Here is a 9,505-nt window from a genome sequence, read left to right on the forward strand (position 1 = left end):
TTTTATATTTATATTCAGCAGTGGTGTGCGGTATTTTGGAGTGGTCTTTTTCTCTTTTTGCTTTGTCATGTTACATTACCACTCTTCTGCACCCCTTCATTTTGGATCTGTGCAATAGTAGTGCGCCAGTGTCTGCTTTATGGTGCTGTGATTTTACTAAACGCGGCACATGTATTGCTGGCTTCTCTGTGGGGGTATGGAGGTACTATGAGAACATTATACTGTGTGTGGGGGTATGGCGGTACTATGAGAACATTATACTGTGTGTGGAGGTATGGCAGTACTATGAGAACATTATACTGTGTGTGGGGGTATGGCGGTACTATGAGAGCATACTGTGTGTGGGGGTATGGCGGTACTATGAGAACATTATACTGTGTGTGGGGGTATGGCGGTACTATGAGAACATTATACTGTGTGTGGGGGTATGGCGGTACTATGAGAACATTATACTGTGTGTGGGGGTATGGCGGTACTATGAGAACATTATACTGTGTGTGTGGGGGTATGGCGGTACTATGAGAACTTTATACTGTGTGTGGGGGTATGGCGGTACTATGAGAACATTATACTGTGTGTGGGGGTATGGCGGTACTATGAGAACATTATACTGTGTGTGGGGGTATGGCGGTACTATGAGAACATTATACTGTGTGTGTGGGGGTATGGCGGTACTATGAGAACTTTATACTGTGTGTGGGGGTATGGCGGTACTATGAGAACATTATACTGTGTGTGGGGGTATGGCGGTACTATGAGAACTTTATACTGTGTGTGGGGGTATGGCGGTACTATGAGAACTTTATACTGTGTGTGGGGGTATGGCGGTACTATGAGAACATTATACTGTGTGTGGGGGTATGGCGGTACTATGAGAACTTTATACTGTGTGGGGGGGTATGGCGGTACTATGAGAACATTATACTGTGTGTGGGGGTATGGCGGTACTATGAGAACATTATACTGTGTGGGGGGTATGGCGGTACTATGAGAACTTTATACTGTGTGTGGGGGTATGGCGGTACTATGAGAACTTTATACTGTGTGGGGGGGTATGGCGGTACTATGAGAACATTATACTGTGTGGGGGGTATGGCGGTACTATGAGAACATTATACTGTGTGTGGGGGTATGGCGGTACTATGAGAACATTATACTGTGTGGGGGGTATGGCGGTACTATGAGAACTTTATACTGTGTGTGGGGGTATGGCGGTACTATGAGAACTTTATACTGTGTGTGGGGGTATGGCGGTACTATGAGAACATTATACTGTGTGTGGGGGTATGGCGGTACTATGAGAACTTTATACTGTGTGTGGGGGTATGGCGGTACTATGAGAACTTTATACTGTGTGTGGGGGTATGGCAGTACTATGAGAACATTATACTGTGTGGGGGTATGGCGGTACTATGAGAACTTTATACTGTGTGTGGGGGTATGGCGGTACTATGAGAACTTTATACTGTGTGTGGGGGTATGGCGGTACTATGAGAACATTATACTGTGTGTGGGGGTATGCCAGTACTATGAGAACATTATACTGTGTGAGCGCCATCATATATATTACATAAGGGGTGTAATAAGGAGAGTCATAAAAAAGCCTTCTCAGGGCTGTGCTGCATTTGTACAGACTGCTATCTGCCGCCCAGACAGGACCATGTGACACCAATGGGAAGAGGGAGGGTTTCCGGAGGGAAGAGTCTAGAGGGTGCACCTGGTCAGGAGACCTTGATGGCGCAGTTACTGATATTATAAAGGCCGGAGCCCCAAAGGCAGAACAGATTTGGCGCCAACAAAGGAAAGGGGTGCGGGGAAGAATCTGAGGTACCAGCTCCTGGTAAAGTGCCCGAGGCAGCTGGGTGTGGGGCAGAACCTGCTTACAGGGCATAATGGGGGCATTACACTGTGTGGGGCCAAGAAAGGGGCCCTGTACTAGGAGAACACTCCGCTCCTCACTTCCTGTCCTCCATAGTTGGCTCGTATGTATCTATTACAGGAAACAGAACAACAACGTTATGGTTCTTATAAAGAGTCTCCTCCGTGCAGAAGGGGTTAATGTCCCCGGCTGCGCTCAGTACTGGGGAATCTCCACATACCTCCACCTGCAGAGCCGCACTCCACACATATGGCTGCTCTGTGCGCACAGGACCTGTGATGAGGTCACAGGGGGAGGAGTCCGGGGTCACGTGATCAGGGGCCTCAGGGAATGAGATCAATGCTGCAGTTGTGTAGCAAGCAGTGAGCGAGGCACCGCCCATTCACGTGACGTCATCTCCTCCCAGGATCCTCCACGCCAGAAGCTTCTTCCTCCCCGCGGATTATTCCCGGTGTCCGGCTCTGCAGGTGGAGTCTGCGCAGTCCTCGTCCTCCTCCATGTGGGGGATTCCCCCTCCTATACCGCCTCCATACTCCGCCCCCTCACTATAGCGCTTATTCACACCTGGCAGTCCTGGCAGTGTCTGTGCAGTGAGGGCGTTTTCCTCTTTGTCTCCAGAGTCCTAGTGATGGGCGGTCCGGCTCTTTTCTTATATAGTAAGGGTGAGTGTCCACAGTCAGTAAACGCTGCGTGTTTGACGCTGCGCAGAGCTGCAGCGTCAAACACGCAGCGTCCAGATGTTCCAGCATAGTGGAGGGGATTTTATGAAATCCCGTCTCCACTATGCGTGGAAACCCGCACGCGGCGGCCCTGCGACTCCGGACATGCTGCGCGTCTTTTCAGATCGCAGCATGTCCGTACACCTTCTGGGGACGCAGCGTCCCCACAAGGCATATCACAGGGCCCTATGGGAGGGGGGCGATGATCCCGGATGTGTACTGTACACATCCTGCACCATCGCGTCCCAGAAAGGGGGCGGGGCTTAGTCTACGTTCACATTTGCGATGTGCGCCGCAGCGTCGTCGCCGCAACGCACAACGCAACAAAAACACAGTACAAACGCATGGTTTTTCGACGCATGCGTTTTCTTACAGTGAGTCATTCTTCATCACCCAAAAAAAAAAAAAAGTGTCTACACAATAGATAAGGACCACCAATGGCTAGAAGAGGGTTGGTGTAATGTAATTGTGTATATATACCTGGCAGAGATGAATTCCTCCCATTTTGCTGGTATTCATGATGGAGCGTCCCATGGACAGCATCTACATGGATATGGAGATGGAATTTGCCTTGGCTCATGCCTATGCTGTCGCCTGTTTTCATCAAAGGGAAAAACGGAGATGGAGTCGTCGCCGCTTTTGGATACACCCTATCGTGGAAGTCCGGGAGAGCCGTGGAGCCTACCATTGCTTGTTTGGCGAACTGAATGAGAACCTGGAGAAATATTATGAATATACCAGGATGTCTCAGGACAGCTTCCGCTATCTTCTGCGTCGGGTGGAAGGAGCCACTAGCAGGCAGGACACGCAGCTCCGGAGAGCTATTTCCGCAGAGGAACGGCTGCTGGTGACTCTACGGTACGTAGCTGTTTGAATGACTGTGATATGTTCTTCCCTTTGTGTTTTTTTTTTTTTTTTTTTTTTTGGGTTTGGTATGGTCAATGTACTTTTATAAATTACAATGTACTTTTATAAATTATGTACTTTAATGTAATAATTTCTTTATCTTCTTGGCAGTTTCCTGGCTACCGGAGAGACCTTGAGATCACTTAATTTTCAATTCCGGATTGGAGTCTCCACTCTCTCCGGAATTATTGCTGACACATGCCGCGCTTTGTGGGATAACCTCCGGGAGGAATTTTTACCCGTCCCTACAAGAGAAATCTGGGAGGCCAACGCACAGAAATTTGAGCAAGTGTGTTCTTTTCCGAACTGTATTGGCGCAGTGGATGGAAAGCACATTCGTATTACCAAGCCTGCGAAAAGTGGATGCCTTTTCTACAATTACAAAAAATACTTTTCAACTGTGCTCATGGCAATTGCCGGTGCGGACTGCCGTTTTCTCGCAGTGGACATTGGTGCGTTTGGCCGTGCAAATGACTCACGCACATTTAAAGAGTCGGATATGGGCCAAAAATTATATGGCAACAATTTTAATTTCCCACAGCCACGACCTCTTCCCCACACCAAAGGCCCGGCGATGCCATTTGTTGTGGTTGGGGATGAGGCATTCCAAATGTCTGCCAACCTATTGAAACCCTACTCCAGTCGGGGCTTGGACCATACAAAAAGGGTTTTCAATTACAGACTGTCCAGGGCCAGAAGGACTGTGGAGTGCGCCTTTGGCATCCTTGTCTCCAAATGGCGGATATTAGGATCCGCCATTAATCTGAAAACTGAGACAGTGGATGAGGTGGTGAAGGCTTGTGTGGTTCTCCACAATTACATTATGGCCAAAGAGAGACTGAATGTGGAACTCGATGAACCCATAGCCAACCCATTGCCCGATTACCATGATCATCCTCTGAGGACACGTGTGGAAATTGCGCAGATGAGGGATCGTTTTGCGGCCTATTTTGTGTCAGATGTTGGCCGTGTGTCATGGCAAGATCAAATTGGTGTAGTAATAATGTTACTGTTGGACTGTATTCTGGTTTTAACTACACCAATAAATACCTCTACTGTGACTGTGCTAAAAATGTAATATAATAATAAACTAAAGTAAATGTGCAATAAATGTTATCCGTTTAGGTTGGTTTGGTTATGTCAAATTTGGCATCTACCTATACTTCACAAATGTAATGTGCCTTATCTAAAAACTTGGAACCCTTTGTTTTTAAAATGTTGTTTAATAAAAATTTTTTCTAATTTTTCTACCCTGCTTCAAAGAACAAATTTATACCATACCATGACAGCAAAAGCAACGATACCAGCGATGTTTTACAATGGTAACCTGGGTAAATATCGGGTTACTAAGCGTAGGGTGGCGCTTAGTAACCTGATATTTACCCTGGTTACCAGTGTTAAATGTAAAAAAAAACAAAACAGTACATATACTCATCTTCGCATCCCCCGGCGTCCGCTTCCTGCACTGACTGAGCGCCGGCCGTAAAGTGAATAGTGAATGCACAGCACAGCAGTGATGTGACCGCTCTGCTTTTAGGTCCCTCACTCAGTCAGTGCAGGGAAGCTGACGCCGGGGGACGCGATTGTGAGTATATGTACTGTTTTTTTTTTTTACATTTAACACTGGTAACCAGGGTAAACATCGGAAGCGCGGCCCTGCGCTTAGCAACCCGATGTTTACCCTGGTTAACCGGGGACCTCGGCATCGTTGGTCGCTGGAGAGCTGTCACACAGACAGCTCTCCAGCGACCAAATAGCGATGCTGCAGTGATCTGCATCATTGTCTGTTTCGCTGCAGCATTGTTAAGTGTGAAGGTACCTTTAGGGTATGTGTCCACGTTCAGGATTGCATCCTGATTTTGTCACGATTTTTCAACAGTATTTGTAAGCCAAAACCAGGAGTGGAACAATTAGAGGAAAAGTAGAATAGAAACATATGCTCCACTTCTGTATTTATCACCCACTCCTGGTTTTGGCTTACAAATACCGATGTAAAATCCTGACCAAATCCTGATGCAATACTGAGCGTGGACACATACCCTTAGGGTATGTTTCCACGTTCAGGAAACGCTGCTTGTTTGACGCTGCGCAGAGCTGCAGCGTCAAACAAGCAGCGTCCAGATGTTCCAGCATAGTGGAGGGGATTTTATGAAATCCCGTCTCCACTATGCGTGGAAACCCGCACGCGGCGGCCCTGCGACTACGGACATGCTGCGCGTCTTTTCAGATCGCAGCATGTCCGTACACCTTGCGGGGACGCAGCGTCCCCGCAAGGCATATCACAGGGCGCTATGGGAGAGAGCGATCATCCCGGATGTGAAGAGTTAACACAGCCGGTATGATCGCGTCCCAGAAAGGGGGCGGGGCTTATCGCCGAGCGGCTTTGCCGCTGCGGCGATACCGCCGGCCATCCTGACAGTGGAAACATACCCTTAGTGTTTGAAAACACCTCATATACAGCAATGAGAGACACCCAAAAAAAGGTAAAATAAAAATTCCAAAAATACTGTCTGACATTGCATATATGAGGTGTTTGAAGCAACAAATGTGTAGACTGCGCACGGCGTGAATTGCCGAGAAGTATACTGGAAAATAAGACCAAATGTTTTTTTTCAAACGAAAAATTTTTATTGGGGGGAAACAGAAAAAAAAGGGGAAAGAAACTTAGGGGGTATCAACCTCCGCTACCAGCGGTGAACGGTATGTCTCTGGTGATTGGGAACGGGGAGAGGAAGAGGATGCTGAACCAGAGTCCAGCAGACTAGATGGGAGGTCCAAACCCTCCGCAGGGTATTCTGTGGAAACCGCCACATCTGTAGGGGAGGGAGGAGGCAACACAGGCCTTTGCCAGCTTCTTGGTTGGCTCTGGCTGCTCCTGCTGCGGCTAGAGCCCCGACGCGTACTTGTTGTCGGTATTGGAGCAGTCAGAGCCGCAGTATGTGTCCTCTTCCTTCGTTTCCTTCTTTTCTCCCACGGCAGCTCCCCCAGAATGACGGCTACGGGAGGATGAGGGCCTGGCAGGAGCAGGAGTCGGCGGCACAATGCTATGGTGCCTGTGGTGGCGTCGCTCGGCACATGGACCTTGGTGGGGTGGCTGGAGTGGCTCTGCAGCAGGAGTCAGAGTCATGCTAGCCAGCGACGGCACTACGGGCAGTGTCGCTGACTGCATGACCCGAGCCTGCTGCAGAGCCCTCACGTAGGCAGTGTTGCAGGCCTGCATCACCGAAATCTGGAGTTCCGGCGTAAGGTGTTCCACCATGCCCTTAGCAATGGTACTAAAAAAATGTTTGGCCGGACTCGAGAGCTCGGATTCCATAGTTTCAAGGCGCCGGTCGATATTCGACAGACGAGTGTCCATTTTATCGCTCAACGCCTTGAAACAGTTCTGGAAAACCGTGCTCAAATGCAAAAATTCGGGCATGGCTGGCCTGTCCGAGGCCCGCTGGCGCTGTCGGGAATTCCCGAACGAAGGTGCGCCAGAGGCCTCGGGCAGGGGAACACCTGATGGTCCGGCTGCCGGTTCTCCAGATGGTGGTGCAAGCCTGCTGTCGCTGTGGGAGGGCTGTGACGGGTCAGATGGCGATTCATGAAGGTCCGCTCCTGCGGGGCGAGCTCTCTCGAGGGTGCTGCTGTGTGTCCTGTGAAAAGATAAGGGAAAAATTAGTCTTCAATTAATAACACATCACATACGCCAACTCCTGTAATAAAAATAACATTACATGACACAACAATACATTACAATCCTCTGTCTCTCAGTCTGTGTGGCCTATAATAAATTGCTGATTGTTATCGCCAGCTGACCATTATGGCTGACGATAACAATCATGGACATACCAACGGCAGAAAATGACTGTTCATTCCCGCTGCCAAATCCTTACCGCATACCTCTGTCATCGTTAAAAAAAAATTTTTGTCTAAAAATCTTTCTTGACGCTGCCTATGCCGCAAAAATAGTATAAAATGTAAAGTCAAGATAAAAATGTAAAAAAAAAAAAAAATACACAGTGACTTTGCTGATCTGATCGCAGGAACGGCCATGACGTTAGGATCATGTGATCGAGACGTCATCATTATTCCTGCGATCAGAACTACCCTGACTCAGAACGTAACCTGTCATGGACTACAAGGACTCACGCTTAACCATAAAAATGACTAATGGCCTATATACCATTCCACTAGGGAAAAAGTTACGTGGATGGACAATATGCTACGCTGACTACATGGATGGCCAATACACTATGTGCCTGGGAAATATACTATGTGGATACGTGGCTAGAACGTGTACTATGTGGCTGCGATATAGTGGCCTGGCAATATACTATGTGGCTGTGCAATATGCTATGTGGCTGGGCAATGTAATGTGGCTGTGCAATATGGTATGTGGACAAAATACTTACTGTCGGCGGCCAAGGATCGGTCTTAGGAACTGTAATGCCCTGTTGTATTTGTAGGGCACAGACTTGGCCGCAGCAGCACCACTCCGAGATTGCTCCTCCTCAGTACGGAGCCCCTTATTGAAACGGTCCTTCATGGATCGCCATCTGGTCCTCAACTTTTTAACTGTGAATGCAAAGAAAAAAAAAGGTTACATATTTAGCATTTTAAAAGGATAAAACAACCGTGTGCGATGCAAAGTTTAGGCGTTGATCGCATCACACACGGTTGTGTTTATCCTGGCAAGATGGGTCATAGCGGCGTATTAGCAATACTCACCAAAGTTGCTTCTGTCTGTGCCTGAAGCGCTGTCAAAGCCATCCCACAGCGACTTTGCCACCTCAACCCACAAACGTCTCAACACCACCTGGTCCATGTGCCGGGGGACACGGCTGTCCCACAACGGGCCACGCTCCTGGATGCTGGAGATCAGGAGGTCCACATCAATACCACTATCTCCTTGGTCCCGTTGTGAAACCTAGAAAAATTAGAAAACATTAAGGTTACAAATATGAAAATATTAACAACCACCAGCACCTGTCATGATATGTACCTTTGCCCTATCCTTTGCCATTTGATGTATGTATATTGATGTTTTCTACACCTGTATTTTGGAATTTTTTTGTGCAGGGAGTTCAACTTTATGTTACCTTCCCCCAATACTTGCTGCCCTGAAAAGCTATAATGTAATTAAGCTTAGTAAACATCCCTAGTGAAAGCAGGATGCTACTCAAATGTAATGTTCCTCACAGCAGGATGCTACTCAAAAAAAAAAATTATATACTCACTCGCCGGCCTGACGCCACATCTTGGCCCCGAGCTCTCTGCTCCCGCTGACTGCCTTCCCCCTCACTTGAAGAAGCCTGTAAAAATTGTATACAAAAATTATTGTCAATGCTACAAATGGCAGCGAATAGTAAGCAACTGGACATAATTACTCACCGCACTCCCCCGCGCCGATTGGCTATGCTCAGAAGAACTTGGCATTCTTGAAAAATTGTTCTGCAAAGAAAAAATGAGCAAAAAATCACATCCAATAACACATACAATAAAATAGGCCCAAAACATTAAAACAACCACAATTGACTGTTGACTGATAGGACAATGCAAACTCAAAAAGCGACACCACAACGCCATACATTGCAAGAGAAGACAATAGAAGAAACAATACAAGAATAGACCCAAACAAAATTAAGCAAAAATAGACACCTATGTCAACATTTTTAAATATAAAAACTTCCAAAAAAAACCTTAGAGGAAAAAAAAAGGCACAATGAAATAGCAAACTAATGAACGCCATACTTTACAATTACAACAAGACATGATCCAAAACAACACCATCTGGTGACATCTAACCACAGAAATACATCAGAAAAAGGCGATAAATACCATTCTAGATAATAAGCAATAAACATTACGGGACAACCGCTGTTACAATATACAGCAACCCAAAAGATAAACCATAGTCAAATAGAAAAGAAAACACATGAAATTTTAAAAAAAGGGCCCCACCAAAAAAAAACAAAATCCATTATACTACACACTTGGCAATGCAAACATTCAAGAA

At 47.0% G+C, this 9,505-nt stretch overlaps 2 protein-coding genes across 2 annotated transcripts in view; both read right to left on the reverse strand.

Annotated features, from left to right (window-relative positions):
- LOC143768276 (uncharacterized) overlaps positions 1 to 2,261 on the reverse strand; it is a 28,293-nt gene extending 26,032 nt beyond the window's left edge. The window contains exon 1 of the mRNA XM_077256970.1: positions 2,100 to 2,261. Coding sequence (XP_077113085.1) covers positions 2,100 to 2,261 — 162 coding nt within the window. The remainder of the gene's footprint in view (positions 1 to 2,099) is intronic.
- A 3,907-nt stretch (positions 2,262 to 6,168) lies between these two features.
- Positions 6,169 to 8,510, reverse strand: LOC143768277 (uncharacterized). The gene is made up of 4 exons (XM_077256971.1): positions 8,218 to 8,510; positions 7,902 to 8,064; positions 6,586 to 7,142; positions 6,169 to 6,317 (listed from the first exon to the last, which is right to left on the reverse strand). Exons 1-4 carry the CDS (start codon positions 8,312 to 8,314, stop codon positions 6,169 to 6,171), a joined length of 966 nt encoding a protein of 321 aa, XP_077113086.1. The 5' UTR covers positions 8,315 to 8,510.
- Positions 8,511 to 9,505: the final 995 nt, after the last annotated feature.

Source organism: Ranitomeya variabilis, chromosome 4, assembly GCF_051348905.1.
Source record: "Ranitomeya variabilis isolate aRanVar5 chromosome 4, aRanVar5.hap1, whole genome shotgun sequence".
Classification (NCBI taxonomy): Eukaryota; Metazoa; Chordata; class Amphibia; order Anura; family Dendrobatidae; genus Ranitomeya; species Ranitomeya variabilis.

Excerpts from the sequence above, each read along its gene's own strand:
- LOC143768277 (XM_077256971.1), bottom strand. The coding sequence starts at position 8,314 with ATGGACCAGGTGGTGTTGAGACGTTTGTGGGTTGAGGTGGCAAAGTCG. Across the intron at positions 7,143-7,901 it reads CCGATCCTTGGCCGCCGACA|GACACACAGCAGCACCCTCG; the intron begins GTAAGTATTTTG and ends ATCTTTTCACAG. Across the intron at positions 6,318-6,585 it reads ACTCCAGCCACCCCACCAAG|ATGTGGCGGTTTCCACAGAA; the intron begins GTCCATGTGCCG and ends CCTCCCCTACAG.